This window comes from Chelmon rostratus, chromosome 2, assembly GCF_017976325.1.
Source record: "Chelmon rostratus isolate fCheRos1 chromosome 2, fCheRos1.pri, whole genome shotgun sequence".
NCBI classification, from domain to species: domain Eukaryota; kingdom Metazoa; phylum Chordata; class Actinopteri; order Chaetodontiformes; family Chaetodontidae; genus Chelmon; species Chelmon rostratus.
Genome location: NC_055659.1, coordinates 27,136,730 through 27,152,421, shown reverse-complemented (window position 1 = coordinate 27,152,421; position 15,692 = coordinate 27,136,730). Strand labels below are relative to the sequence as shown.

The 15,692-nt window shown below is 42.3% G+C and overlaps 2 protein-coding genes across 3 annotated transcripts; one reads left to right on the top strand and one right to left on the bottom strand.

The window, feature by feature from the left end:
- Positions 1–694: 694 nt before the first annotated feature.
- On the top strand, positions 695–2,943 carry LOC121622944 (small vasohibin binding protein). The gene is made up of 3 exons (XM_041960028.1): positions 695–832; positions 1,335–1,469; positions 1,627–2,943. The coding sequence occupies exons 2-3, from the start codon at positions 1,356–1,358 to the stop codon at positions 1,711–1,713; spliced, it is 201 nt and encodes a 66-aa protein (XP_041815962.1). The 5' UTR covers positions 695–832; positions 1,335–1,355; the 3' UTR covers positions 1,714–2,943.
- Positions 2,944–11,748: 8,805 nt separating this feature from the next.
- On the bottom strand, positions 11,749–15,657 carry fbxo2 (F-box protein 2). Of its 2 annotated transcripts, XM_041960656.1 has the most exons (6): positions 15,539–15,657; positions 14,461–14,526; positions 13,946–14,072; positions 13,303–13,395; positions 13,080–13,218; positions 11,749–12,260 (listed from the first exon to the last, which is right to left on the bottom strand). In XM_041960656.1, the coding sequence occupies exons 2-6, from the start codon at positions 14,495–14,497 to the stop codon at positions 12,126–12,128; spliced, it is 531 nt and encodes a 176-aa protein (XP_041816590.1). In that variant the 5' UTR covers positions 14,498–14,526; positions 15,539–15,657; the 3' UTR covers positions 11,749–12,125. The 2 variants fall into 2 exon arrangements, with proteins under 2 accessions (XP_041816590.1, XP_041816597.1); XM_041960663.1 differs by lacking the exon at positions 15,539–15,657 and having other exon boundaries at positions 13,946–14,099; positions 14,461–14,505.
- Positions 15,658–15,692: the final 35 nt, after the last annotated feature.

Below are 15,692 nucleotides of genomic sequence, written 5' to 3'. Positions count from 1 at the left end.
AACATGGCATCCTCATTCCAGGTGAGCAGAGGGGCGGACCAGAGAAGAAGAGGATTCTTTATTGTCACATACAATCACATCAATTAAAGACTGATGACATCTAGGATGACTTGAGTTTCCACCAGACTGTGTTCCATACCTCCCACCATATTCCCAATTTCTAAACCCAGTTGGCGATGGAAGGTGTATCTGACTGCCATCCCCTTATATGCATAACTTTTCTCCGGAAATGGAGGATGCATGTGGTGAAGTAGATGTGATGGCTTTCGGCGGCGAAAATGTAGAAGAAGAAATGTAATACTTCCTGGTGGGCAAGGAGAGCAGTTTAGTGGCTAACTTTTCAGAGAGAAAAAACTTGTTGTTGTTGTTGTTTTTAACTGGACATTGTGGACAAGAGGGGATGGGGTTTTTTAGTGAACGATTAGGTATACTGATATATGGATTACTTGAGTTGAGGAGAAAATATAATAATAATAATAATAATAATAATAATAATAATAATAATAATAATAATAATAATAATAATAATAATAATAATAATAATAATATGAAGGAATTAGTCAGGGCAGAAGTACTGTAGTCCACACTTCACAACACTGGATGGCGGTAATGCGCAGTTAAGTCCTTTAGCAAACCACCACGAAAGACAGAAGTAAAAACGGAACCAATGTCACACAACCGGAACCCGTGTACAAACGCCTCACTGCGAAACACGGAGTTGTTTATTCGTAACACCTTGTGACAGCTGTGAGTAGCTAGCTACAGCCAAGTTTCTGGCTAACTTGACTTTCATGAAATTATTTTATTGTTTTCTGCTTTTCATCTTTAACGGGTAAGTTCACAGTTATCTGGAATCAAAATGTTATTGTTGGTTGTATTGTTACTCTCTAAAAAGTAAACTACAGCTAGCTAGCTAGCGAACATGATCTAATCCGGCAAGTGTGAGTCTCATGACCAAATTGGCTAGCTAGAAATACGTGCTTTGTAACTGTGTACCGTAGCTTACCTGTCCTAGATACTGACGTTACTTTAGGCCAATCCGTTATGTGACAATGTGAATGAAACGCTGCGTTACGTTATCTTAAACGTCCTACAAATAGCATAAAGTCTCCCAGAAAAAAATAAAGAAAATAATAAAACTCTGATATAATCTGGCAGCAGGAGGCCATCGGTACCATAACTTCTAGCTGCCTCTGGCGTGTCTGTCTGCAGTTTGCAAGTTATGTTTAAGCAAACAGAAGGGCTTGGTATCGGGTTTACCTTAAAACAACCTCAGTTGTTTTGGGTTGTTTACAGTAAATGACAGACTGAGTATCTTACCTTAAACCTCCCAGGCTGATTGGAAGACTGTGGACATGGAGCCTGCCTGCCGTAAAGACAAGTCAAAGCTGAACTCTACCCCGACCAGAGGAGACAGAGCCAAGCAGAAATCTGCCCAGCAAGAGCTGAAACAACGGCAGAGAGCAGAGGTGACTAACATCACTATTTTTAAATCTGGCAAGCAAACTGTACACTATCCTATTCCTCAAGAGACTTCATTCTACCCGTGTGCCTAATGTATTATATGTCACACAACTTCTCAAACCTGTGTAATCAACTGTGTCTACTTCCCTTCTTTATTTACAGATTTATGCCTTAAACAAGGTGATGACAGAGTTGGAGCAGCAGCAGTTTGAGGCCTTTTGTAAACAGATGCAGTCACAAGGAGAATGAAGAGTTCCTGCCTATTCTGCCTTCCTCTTTCATTTTGACCAGGACCTGTCACCCCCCGGAAACACCATGTACGCACACTAAGAGCAACACGCAGCCACACACTTATGTTCAATAAGACAATCTTTGCTGTTTTACTGGCTCAGATTTCAGATTCTCCGTAACCTGAATATGCCAGAGATTATGGTAATAGTAAACTGATGTAATTGTTAACTGAAAGTATTCTAGGTAAAAATTGCTCAAATAGAAAGCAGAGTTACATATTTCCTACTGACATATCAGGTCACTGACATTTCCCATACTTTTGTTACACTAATGTAAAAGTTGACATAAGCTTTCACCCTCTTTTTTCAGTACTGTCAAAATTCAAATTTACATATGTTGAGATGTATCAGCTGACCAGGTCAAACAGATCATGAGCTGTATATTAAGTCTCTCAAGAGCTGAGCAAGAAAATGGTCAGCATGTTCTCAGCTGGTCAGACACCTGCCAGTTAAAAGCACACTTTTGGAACCATGGGGATATGTGTAGATGCAAACAAAGCTGCATTAAGTGATGTTTGACTCTGTACAAACCAACTTGACAACTTAGCAATGAGGCTTAAACAATCAAAAACTACCTGCCCTGGTGGAGGTGTTGATGAAGCCTTCTAAAGGCTTGGGGCTTTTTTATAGGTTCAGTTGTTATTTGTTATTTGTTAAATCTGTAATTCTCTTGTTCAGAAGTGCTGCAATAAATGCACATATTATTGTGCAGCGCTTCAAATACAAATTTTGTCGTCCAAAAAGTCGACATATAAAATATTTTTGTTGACACAAGATAAGATGAATGGACATTATTGGTGTAGTTTAGCACGAGTGTCCACTGTGAGCTTTGTCTTGTTTAAATAAGACAACAGTTTTTGGAGATCAATATTAATTGAAATATTGCTTTTATTCCCTTATTATTTGGACCAGGTAGAAATGTTCCCATACTTTACTTACTCCTAGTACTCCCACAACTTGTACCTTTGTAGAGCACGTTGCCATATTTCTCAGTTATTGTCTCTTATCATCCCAATATGTGCATCATTTATATCATTAAGATGGCTGCTTAATCATTAAGCCACAGATTGATTGATTGATTTAAAGGATAACTTTCGTTTTTTACAACCTGGACCTTATTTGTATCATTAAATACGACCATTTACTCACCCAGACAACTTTGGTGGCATTTGGAGTCGTTTTGAAGAAATTAGCCCCAGAGGAGCGGCGCGTATATCCGTATAATGCGAGTACTCGGGACATCCTCTATATAACGCATAATCTGCGGCAAAACTCGTTCATATTCCAATATTTTGTTATGATATGCTGGTGCTATTCCCCTCTGAGCCGGTGGTGGCATGTTATCAACATCCGGCGTCTCCTGACAACTACCTCTGACGTGGATGATGTCATTACCGAACGCCACGCGCTGCGAGCAGCCAGCCACAACACGGCTGACTCTGCGGCGGTCGGCTACGAATACGCAATAACGAACTAAACTACAGCTAAACTAGCCGACCGCCGGCTCAGAGGGGAATAGCACCAGCATATCATAACAAAATATTGGAATATGAACGAGTTTCGCCGCAGATAATGCGTTATATAGAGGCTGCGCATGGATGCCCCGAAACGAATGTTATCCTTTAAGTGGGGATGGTAGAACAAGAAGTTGTTTTGCAGTCATCCATAAACAATACTTTATGTAGCTTCAAAACAGACAGTTCTTTTAATATGCCATGAACACTCTCTGTATTGTATGCAGCGATAACTGGTCTGTACATGAATAATACTGCTTTCACATGTTTGGCAATCTAAGCAACTTCTTTATGTCTCATGACTGTAAAATATTTATATTGTTTTGTGCATATGTCATCTACTTTCACTTGAGTTATCCAATTTTGATTAAATGAAAATAAAGTGTGTCTTTTTTTTAAACATGTGTTTTTATTTGATAGTGTCTGCATGTTGTCCACTTACTTACTAAAGTGAAACAGTCGGTGATGGTTGTGGTTACATTTTATCTTGTGTTGTATTTCCTGAGCCCTGGTCTTCAGATGTTTCTTCACTAGTTCAGGATAACATGCTATTAACAGGCCAATATAAACCTGCTAATGCTGCAAATTCTCATCCAGCTAATTTGGGTCTTTGAACACAGTTTGAGGAGTGATTTGTTAATCCTGGATGCACTTATCTTAAACAACAGTGTGCTCTTATTTTGAAACAAAGGCAAAATGAGTAGAGTGTCGAAACCATTGTCAGCATTCATATTTTTAGCTCAGTGCTGATCAGTTTGCATGACATAGGTGTGTTGGAAAGCCTCCCAGCATGCATTGGGGAAATAGATTGAGTCTGCTTCTGTGTGTTCCTGCATTGATACTGGAGTTTTAATCAACATTGTGCTCCACAGTGTAAGAGACTATAACACGATGTATGTTTCTACTTTCACTTCAATAAAAAAAAGATTAGTAGTTCTTCCACCACAGATTTTAATGTTGTAGTTAACTGAGGTGGAACTAGTGTATCTACTTTAGATGTAGTTTGATTTGGTACAGCAATTTCCAATCGACGAATAGAGTCCCCCTCATAAGGTTACAAAGTAAATCTGAAGGGTCGCGGGATGATTGATGGGGCAGGAAGGAAGAAAAGTGAAGCTGTGTGTCATACTCAAAGCATGCTTTGTTCTTAATAGGGATGCACGGATACACGGTGACATCACACACTGACATCACACTGTGACATCACACGCTGACATCACACACTGACGTCACACGCTGACATCACACGGTGACATCACACACTGACATCACACACTGACATCACACACTGACATCACACTGAAATCACAGTGACATCACACTGTGAAATCACAGTGACATCAAACTGTGACATCACACGGTGACATCATACGCTGACATCACACACTGACATCACACGCTGAAATCACACTGTGACATCACATCACACACTGACATCACACACTGACATCACACGCTGACATCACACTGTGACATCACATCACACACTGACATCACACATTGACATCACACTGTGAAGTCACAGTGACATCAAACTGTGACATCACACACTGACATCACAGACAACACTGTGACATCACAGATCACACTGAGTAACCACGGTAACAGGGTTTAACATGAAATATTTCCAGTTTATCAGAAGTGAAAACTGACAGGAAGTGGTTGTAACTTCTTTACATTTGATCTAACAGCTCAGTTTCTGTTTCTGTAACTCTGCCTCCAAGTAATCAAAGTAAAAAATGAAGTGTTTCTTTTCCAACATGTTAAAATAAACCTTCTGGACGCTGCAGCTTCACATCAGAATTAATAACTGACTCACACACTGACATCACACGGTGACATCACACACTGACATCACATGTGACATCAGACACTGACATCACACGGTGACATCAGACACTGACATCACACGGTGACATCACACGGTGACATCACACACTGACATCACACGGTGACATCAGACACTGACATCACACGGTGACATCACACACTGACATCACACGGTGACATCACACACTGACATCACAAACTGACATCACACACTGACATCACACGGTGACATCACACGGTGACATCACACACTGACATCACACGGTGACATCATACGCTGACATCACACACTGACATCACACTGTGACATCACATCACACACTGACATCACACACTGACATCACACTGTGACAGCACACATTGATGTCACACGCTGACATCACACGGTGACATCACACTGTGACATCACACACTGACATCACACACTGACATCACACAGTGACATCACACTGTGAAATCACTGTGACATCACACTGTGACATCAAACTGTGACATCACACACTGACATCACACGCTGACATCACACTGTGACAGCACACATTGACGTCACACGCTGACATCACACGGTGACATCACACTGTGACATCACACACTGACATCACACACTGACATCACACTGTGAAATCACAGTGACATCACACTGTGACATCACACTGTGACATCTCACACTGATACACGGTGACATCACACACTGACATCACACTGTGACATCACACGCTGACATCACACACTGACATCATACGCTGACATCACATCACACACTGACATCACACGCTGACATCACACTGTGACAGCACACATTGACGTCACACGCTGACATCACACGGTGACATCACACTGTGACATCACACACTGACATCACACACTGACATCACACTGTGAAATCACAGTGACATCACACTGTGAAATCACAGTGACATCACAGTGACATCAAACTGTGACATCACACACTGACATCATACGCTGACATCACACACTGACATCACACGCTGAAATCACACTGTGACATCACATCACACACTGACATCACACGCTGACATCACACTGTGACATCACATCACACACTGACATCACACATTGACATCACACTGTGAAGTCACAGTGACACGCTGACATCACACGCTGACATCACAGATCACACTGAGTAACCACGGTAACAGGGTTTAACATGAAATATTTCCAGTTTATCAGAAGTGAAAACTGACAGGAAGTGGTTGTAACTTCTTTACATTTGATCTAACAGCTCAGTTTCTGTTTCTGTAACTCTGCCTCCAAGTAATCAAAGTAAAAAATGAAGTGTTTCTTTTCCAACATGTTAAAATAAACCACAGTGACACGCTGACATCACACGCTGACATCACACTGTGACATCACATCACACACTGACATCACACGCTGACATCACACTGTGACAGCACACATTGACGTCACACGCTGACATCACACGGTGACATCACACACTGACATCACACTGTGACATCACACACTGACATCACACTGTGACATCACAGTGACATCACACTGTGACATCACACTGTGACATCACACTGTGACATCAAACTGTGACATCACACACTGACATCACAGACAACACTGTGACATCACAGATCACACTGAGTAACCACGGTAACAGGGTTTAACATGAAATATTTCCAGTTTATCAGAAGTGAAAACTGACAGGAAGTGGTTGTAACTTCTTTACATTTGATCTAACAGCTCAGTTTCTGTTTCTGTAACTCTGCCTCCAAGTAATCAAAGTAAAAACTGAAGTGCTTCTTTTCCAACATGTTAAAATAAACCTTCTGGACGCTGCAGCTTCACATCAGAATTAAAAACTGACTCAGATTCACTTTGTTCATTCAGGTTTGGTAAACAAACAGCTGTGAGCTCAACAACACCAACATGCAGAATGTGTATTTTCCCTGAACGTCGCAGCGTTCGAGTGATGGTGGGTCTCTGTAGTTTCTGCTCAGTCCAGTTAACCGATGGTTGAACCAAACACTGAAAATCCACAGTTTTTGATCAGCGTGTGTGTTACTGACTGCCCGATTAAAACCAGTAAAACCCACTCACCGGTTAGCGATGCTGAAAACAGGATAGTCGTGTTGCTGTCCTCTAGAGGCAGCTGGGTTCATTACAGCACCCGATCATTCAGATCTCCAGGGTTCATCCTCTGAGGAGTAAGATCCGCCTCACTGGCTTTGTTAACATGCTGATGTTTAGCAGCTACGTCTAATGTTTACCATGTCCATCTTAGCTTAACTTTTTAAGACTGCATGCTAATATTTAGCTAATTAGCAAAAGGTGCAGCTGAGGCTGATGGGAGTGTCTTTATTTCTGCAGGTATTTGCTCCCTAGCACTTTGGTTTATGAGCACTAAAACACTGACCTGATGGTGGCGCTGATGAAAAGGATCAATTCACTTATTAATATTCATCTTGAGGGGAACATGAACTTCTGAACCACATTTATTAGTCATCAAACATCTGCCGAGATGTTTCAGTTGTTTCCATGGCGGCAGCCCGGCGCTCTGAAACTTCACCATCGACACCTTCTGTCAACCCGTGTCTGTCCCTCGGCTCTTTGACCTTTGACCTTTCCTCCTGAAGCAACAGGAAGTCTTTCTGCTGACATCGGTGACGTCAGACACACAAAAACGACGAGAGAGACCTTGTCGTCTGCTCGGCTCGTTTCTTTCCAAACATGGCCAATGCGCTCCGGGCGATCCCAAGGAAGCCGGCTGACCTGACAAAACTTTGTCAGGTCAACAAGTGAAGGTCTGCTCAAAGATGAAAAGGTGACTCTCGTTAATGTTTCATTACGCTGTCGGCTGTCGGCAGCACAATGTTCGCCTCCACCCTCTGCTGCAGCTTTCCCTCCATCACCTCCATCACCACTCAACACAGAGGCCATCTGGAACACAAGCTTCCTCAGGTCAGGTGCAGGCCCTGGTCTCTGACAGGTGGGTGGGGCCTCAGAGCAGAGACTGCAGTCTGTGGTTGGTTGACAGTTTTCTGACTGACTGACAGATGAGAGACTCCGTCTCAGAGCAGCCTGATAAACTGCATCTGCAGGAAATGACAGCTAGCTTAGCTTAGCTAGGTTAGCTTAGCATGACCTCTGAACGGATGCTTCATGTGAGTGACTGAACCACATGCATGAAGGCAGCTTCCTGAGTTCAGCAGAGGAAAGTCAATGAGATGATTCAGAGCTGCTGCTGTTCACTGTCAGAAACCTGACCTGAGGTCAGTTCTGCTGCAGGACACCGAGCTCGTCTTCAGATTCCAGCCGGATCAAACTGTTCCTGCGCTCAATGAGACCTCTGCCTCACTGAACCAGTGAAGGCACTGCTGTGACTTCAGCTCGTTCAGGCTCTGGTCTGTCGGGATGGCGGATTCATCCAGGAACAGGGTCGACTCAGTCAGAACATATGACAGCACAAAAGCAGGAAGCCAGAGAGCTCGTACAGCTGTGAGCTGCTGCCCCCTGCTGTCAGGAAGATACAGGAAGACCAGCAGACTGCGATCAGGCAAAGGAAGCAGCACATGAACGGCTGGGCTAACTGAGACGAGCTAAAGGTTCGTTAATGTTTGCTGCTTTCATTCTATTCGTTTTGTTGGACATTAAAGTGCTGCCCAGCTCATATTTATTACATATGTGACATCTGTGCTGCTGTTATGTTTAGGTTATATCCAGATAATTATTGATCCAATCAGACACTCCCACAACTGAGCTTTGAAGACCTGAAGCTGCAGGACGCTGTTTCAGCTTCTGCTGCCCCACAATGCATCACTCCACCGGGAAAAAGAAGAGAAAAGATGCTTTGAAAACTAAACTGTCGATGAATTAATGTTTGAGAAAACATTTCAGCCACCGGGGTCGGAGGTCGACAAAGAAGCAGGGACACATGCAGTCAGTTCAGCCTATCACACATTACGTCACACACGACCAGCTCGTCCCTCCGGGCCGTAGAGAAACTATTGGTAAGCCTCTCAAACATGTTCTTAAAGCTATCAAACAAACCTATTTGATATCTCACATCAATTTAAATAAGGTGCATTACTTACTGATATAAAAAATAAAGGCCCCTTGAAATGATGCAAATATATGCATCAGGATTACAAACTGAAAAAGTGTATTCCAGAAGTTTACAAAAAATAAATATACATAGAAAATTAATGCACTGGCACAAGTTAGATTCAAACATTCTTATTTAAATAAACTGAAAAGTGCATTCCTCAATGACAACAAAAATAATGCACAGTGCATATGTACTGACAGAAGTTAGAAGACGGCGCTCTTAAATACTCAATTCTGATTGGTCAATCGCGAAAATTCAGCGGTGTTCCTAACAGTCAGACTAAAGGGGAAATCCTTAATGTACCAAGATCAATAACACATCGCCAGCTGATTTGAGAGGCAAAATATGGAGCATTTTCCGTGCATTATTTTTAATTTGTTTGGAGAGGACCAAACACTTGGCTGGAGAATGATGTCCCCAGCAAAAAAGACGAGAAAAGTAAAGAACAACGCTGGACCAACAGGAGGAGCGATATTAAGACACAAAAGACTTGAGGACGCAGAAATTGACCAGATTGAAGCCGACAGACACGAAAAAAACACCAAGAGAAACACAGCATGGACGATCGGTCTGCTAAAAGACTGCTTAGTGGAGACAAAACTGGAGTCAGATTTTTTAATGTCTGACGCTGAAAGCAGAAATCAGCTGATGCGGGACTTTTATCCGTCAGTCCGAAAAAATTAGCGGTAAACCAAACTCTGTCTCCAGCTACGTCTCTCTCGGGTCTGGGATATCCCATCACTTCTACACTATTTACATGATTTCGCTGAATATCTGTAAAGAAAAAAGTTTTCCTGCCTGCCGGCCTGCGCACAGTGACTGGCGGTTGCTAGGCAACGTACGTGTTTACTTTCAGAGCCGCTGCGCAGTGAGAGCGGTGACAGGCGAGAGTAGACTCATTTTAAATCAATAAAATATGTTTTAATCAGTATTTTGTGTCACACTATTGAATGCTTTAGTAGTAAGCCGTGTCCTAAGCGGGATAACGTATAGTGAGCAGTTTCCTACGGAGAAGCGTCGCGTCGGGCTTCTATGTCATCCTGAAGGAAGATACGTGATCCCTTACTTAGACTTATCTATGTAAACAAACTGAAGAAGGGCAGTCCATAGTAAGTCAAGCACCATCACGTCCATGATTAAATCTTCAATAACCTTAGCCCGTGGGTCATCTTTGGCAAATTTCTTGGACTTTTCGAAAGCCTCGCCGACGCGTAAGTCCCGGTGGCTTCTTTGCAGCTGGCTTGCTAACGTTAGCGTCTTAAGCAGGCCGGGCGTCCTCATTTGATTTCCAAACTCCGTCAAAGCGGTGTTTATGTTTCAGGTGACGGATCAGGTATTAAAGCGTGTGCCATTTCCTCCTAGTGGAACTCGCTTGGAACATTTGTTACGAATAACCAGCGAACTGTCTCCTTCGGAAACTTTGAAGAAGTCTGAACTGTTTTCATTAGCACGCTGTACCGCATGCTGCATTCATGTGTAACGTACATTCCCCCGTTCCCTCGTTTGCCAGTCGTTCTTTCGGGCTATTTAAGTTCATGTTTCTATTTTGTGTGTATAACATGTGAAGAAATACTGCGAATGTTAATTCAAGTCAGCAACTCGCAAAATTATGACCGAGTTAACGAGTTGTTTCCTGGCATGAGGGGGTATTCTTGATTTTTCTCAGTGAGAAAGAGTTTTTCTGATTATGCTAACGTCACTTGAACGCAGCATTCACTGCAGGCCATTCTGGTCTCATAGTGGGAGCGAGGCACTGCCGTGCTGACAAAAACACATATGTTATCGGGGCTGTTCGTCATGATATCGGACTTATCGGAATGACGTCATAATTTCCTGTTATCGGGCCGATAACTATCGATAATTATCGTGCATCCCTAGTTCTTAAGTTATTGAAATTAAACCATCTGACAAGTTTGTTTATTTTAGCTGCCGTATTCAAATTTGAGACTGCATGCCTCGAACAATGAGTTTCCTCTGAGAAAAACTCTCCACAGAAAGCCCTCTGTTTAAACGGGATGAAAATAGTATGCAAGGCCATGACTGTCACAGCCTCTAACGGATGCACCTAGAGTGTAGTCCCTCTCATCCTATGGTGCACTTAACCTTAACCACTTACAATGTTGTCTTAATTTTGTCTTAAATAGCCTCAAGTGTCACTTTGTTGTTGAAAATCCAAATTTTGACATGTTGACTATACTGTATGTCACAAGCCAGAGAGGAGAATGCTCAAGTAAACTACAAGTACCTTGAAATTGTACTTAAGAACAATACTTGAGTAACTGATCTTGCCTGTACTCAACTTCAACCACTGCGTACAGAAACCCATTGTGACCATATGACTGGTTGGTAATAAGTCTTCATATCCTTTGCCTCACACCTTCAACCACCTACTGTCAGTTTCTTGTAGATGAGGACAAACCAAAACCACACACAGCTGAACCCTCCATTTTCAGTAACAATCTGATCATCTTGGGATGACAGATTATCACATTTAGTTGATTAGATCTGAATATATAAGGTCAATGTGACAAAACAGGCATTGATGTAGTTTACAGTTTATTTAGTGATTTTAATTTCAATTTGAATGGTCAACCACTTGACTGCTTACAACACCCCTACCCACAAAACACATTATTTAGTTAAACACCAGGATAAGTCACTGTGCAGAGTGAATGGACCATGATTAATGACCGTGTTGCAAGCAGTAGCTTTAATATCTTGAGGTTAGTAAAGCTGACATGCCACCGTGATAGCTCTTCTTCAAGATTTGCAACTGGGGTCTTCATAGCAGGAGCAGTATTTTTTGTACATGATATACAAATGTGCAAGCTAAGTGCATAAGGCAAAGCTGGTCCTCTTGAAACCTCAGAACATACACACCACTCTGTCAGCCTGAAGCCTTCCTCCTTCGCCTGTCCCTTCTTCTTTCACCCTTTTTCCTCCTGGTCAGACCTCGACAATAACAGAGCTCCCAGTGACCCGGACTCCAAACCAGCCATCCCAGAACTTGGTGTCTTGTCCTCCGTGTTCGAAGGAGATGTGACTCATTCCAGGGCCATAGTTAGAAAATGTATGGCTGACCTGGAGTTCAAACAGAGAGAGAAAACCAGCAAGGGTCCTAAAACAACATGTCATTGTGTGACAGCACCATCTAGTGGTCGTAGTAGTTATGACAGAAGGAGATGGTCGGAACTCAACAATCAGTGTTTAACAATGACCATGACTGTTCCATAACCTTAACCAGTTGAACCAGGCTCATCTTTTGCTGCAACTCACCATCATCCAGAAATGTGCTGTGTTCGACATACATGCAGGCACACATTCCTGGAGGATTACATTTTTGTACAACTACATTTTATTTCTACTGTTTATCTCACGATAGTTGCAACAAAAGATAAAATAATTGCAGCGCGCCAACTTTTCAGATTTGCTGTGACATTAAGATTTCCTGGATCGTATTTCGTTGTCTTAAACAACAAACCCCCATCAGTGCTGCCCCCTGCATTGTTTTAGGGCAGGGCTGTTCTCTGTCTGAATACCTGTCACATACTTATTTCATCCCACACCACAATCTTTCCCAAAATATAACCAAATCTTAACTGTAGCGTTGTCACATCATAAAATTGATTTTTCAACAGCGATTTGTAGCTCTTTTGGAAGGCACAGAGTAATGTTATGCTGCTGATAGGTGCATCAGATTAGGAAAAGCTTTGATGTGTTCTATAGGACATGGACAAACAACATGCTGCTTAATTTGAAGGATTTCTTCATGTGGACCTCTGTGCATCAGGGTGTCCTAGACAATGCGTTTTCAAACACAAGAGGAATTAATGACCAGGGACCACTGTGACCCTATGTCCCTGTACTCCAGGAAGGGCCTATCAGTGTACAGTGCATTACCTGTTTCCACGAGCAGTCGTCACATTCAGGATCGAGAGTCACTGGGTCAGGTTTGAACTCCTGTATGACCTCATGATTCTCATCCAGCAGACACACGGTCATTTGATAGGTGCAACCACAATCCGATCTGCCACTGTACCTGCAGGATGAGTCGCCTGTTAATCAGTGATACTAGTCACTTAAAGAAGCTACGTAAATGCACAACAGTCCACCTCTGTCTTACCAGTCTTCCACCGTGACGGGTGGCTGGGCGTCCAGTTGTTCAGAAGAGAAACCCTCCGCTAACAAGTCGATCACCTGTCTCTTCAGACACAGCCTACGACACAGTTTGTCAGACTGATTAGTGGATTGAATAGATGAGAAATAATGTAACATATTGAGAAACTGTAATGCTCTCTCAAAGAAAAGCTTGGTCTCAAATAATGGCCGGGGTGTGGGAGACAAACAAATAAAGGCAAGCTCTAAATATCCCAAAAACCAAGGTGGATGAACTCTGCATGGCAACTAAGCATAATGTAGGTTTCCATTGCTTTGAGTTATTAAATTAAATCTACAGTATTCATTCTGACTTTAACACTTTGTTGTTTTGGATTACTCATCTAAAGTGTTGTCTTATTTCATGCGGATGTGTGTAAATGCCTCAGTCAAATTGTATTTTGTAGTAACACACAAGTGCCACATGCCACATTTTTCCAGGGTTTCATAGTTCCATTTATATTAAAGGTCCCAATTCTTTGGGATTACAGTTCCCAACTAATTTTTTTTTTTCTAGAATCAATTTCCACTTATATCGATCTTTTAGGGACAGTTGTTGGGTAGATACAGTAAATGCAGTCACATGACTTGACGTAGTAGTCAACACTTACTCAAAGGAGGTTGCAAAGTATTTGGTCACTCCTTCGTTGCAGAAGTCGTAGCCACAGTCTCCCGGCATGTCCTCCACCTTCCACTGACTCCCTCCGTTCTCTGTCAGCTCCCAGAATTCCAGCTGCTCTGGGAGGGGGATTGTACAGTCTCAAGCTGTCAATAGTAGTATTATGGATTTTCTACTAGGTACACTCTCTGGTTTTTAACTTTTTATCAAGTTTGAGCAGCAACAAAAGGGGATCAAGACCAGAACTGATCCAGCCCCATTTTTCTCCAAATGTTTAAGTTGTACATTTTTTACATTGAAACTCACATCAAATCAAATCTTGTGATGAACTGAAGTTCCTTGTAAAAAAATTAAGTATGAACATTATTTATTATTAGCAATGGAAAATTAGATTAATTTGAAATTACAGTTTTGCAGTAGTAGCTGGAAATCACCCCATAGTAGATCCCCTGACCCATTCAAAACTTAAAAGGTTGCAGATCCTCCATGAAGAAAATTCCATCTTACCCTCTCCATTGGGATTCTTCAGCAGGTTTCTGGCCATGGTTGCAATTTATACAGAGAGGACAGGGCCTGTAAACAAGGAGCGGGAAACGGGAAACAGCAACATAGTTCAATAATTGTCTCTGCTGCAGTTTCTCCCAAGCAGTCCAGATCCCGATCACTCCCACCAGACAAGGTATTGAACTGTATTTGCATTCTCTCCAGGAGCATGCAACCATGTCTTCACGTACACATGTACAAGGATCATCTGACAATGATGGCATGAAGGCAAACTGACAACTGAATGATGGGCACAGTGTTGGAAAAAAAAAAAAATAATAAATAAAACCAGCCTGACCCAGTTTGGGACTCTGGGTCGAATCTGGGGCACGGATTCCAAACCCAAACACTAATACCCCGTCTGCCAACTCATAGCACAATACATGAGGCAAAAGCCACCCCTCTTTACATGCTGAATAGGAGGTATCAGAGAGGATCAACCAGTCATCAAACAGGCATCAGGAGGAAATGAAAAGGAAAGCGTCAGCAGGAAAACAACCTGGGATAGCATGTTGCCATAGAAACTGGTTCCAGGGGTTGTTTGGAGGCTGTTTTTAGGGTGTCCCAAGTTAGACACTAAAATGTAACTTAATTGAAATGATCGTACTTAGGGAGTGTATAGGAATAACTACAGTATATAATTTTAACTTTTATATAGCTTTCTACATAGTTTACATACCACATCTGAAACCCCCACATATCCCTTCATTTTTTGGAGTTCACTCACAACACAAACAGTAATAACCATTTTGGAAAGTAGAAATAGCAGTTTTGGCTTTGTTACAGATTTGTCAGTGGAGGTCTATTATCAGATTTATTTATATCAACAGATTTTTGAGCACGAAACACCACTTAGTTGCATATTTTTCCTGCATTCGGCAGCTCACTGAGACTGCAAACCGAAACAGCTGAGTCATCTGCCCCTGCAGACTCAAAGTCATCGGCATAAAAGATGCAGAACATGCACATTAATGTCATGCTCTGTTGCAAATGATACTCTCTGCTCTGCGTAAATACGTAAGACAGCAAATGAAATACTCACAGCCAGGGGAAGGCAAGTGTAGTTTCTGCTTTCTCTGACTTACACTTGAGCTCCTCTGCAGGATAGTGGCCTCGTGACAGCGTAGCTTTTATAGCCAGGGAGCACACACACACACACCCCCACACACACACAGTGAGAGAGAGAGAGAGAGAGG

What these genes read in the sequence shown, in the direction of transcription:
- LOC121622944 (XM_041960028.1), top strand. Translation starts at nt 1,356, where the DNA reads ATGGAGCCTGCCTGCCGTAAAGACAAGTCAAAGCTGAACTCTACCCCG. An exon ending in AACAACGGCAGAGAGCAGAG is followed by an intron (nt 1,470 to 1,626) that starts GTGACTAACATC and finishes CTTTATTTACAG; the next exon opens with ATTTATGCCTTAAACAAGGT.
- fbxo2 (XM_041960656.1), bottom strand. Translation starts at nt 14,497, where the DNA reads ATGGCCAGAAACCTGCTGAAGAATCCCAATGGAGAGG. An exon ending in GAAGAATCCCAATGGAGAGG is followed by an intron (nt 14,073 to 14,460) that starts GTAAGATGGAAT and finishes TCCCCCTCCCAG; the next exon opens with AGCAGCTGGAATTCTGGGAG. An exon ending in CCCGTCACGGTGGAAGACTG is followed by an intron (nt 13,219 to 13,302) that starts GTAAGACAGAGG and finishes CTCATCCTGCAG; the next exon opens with GTACAGTGGCAGATCGGATT.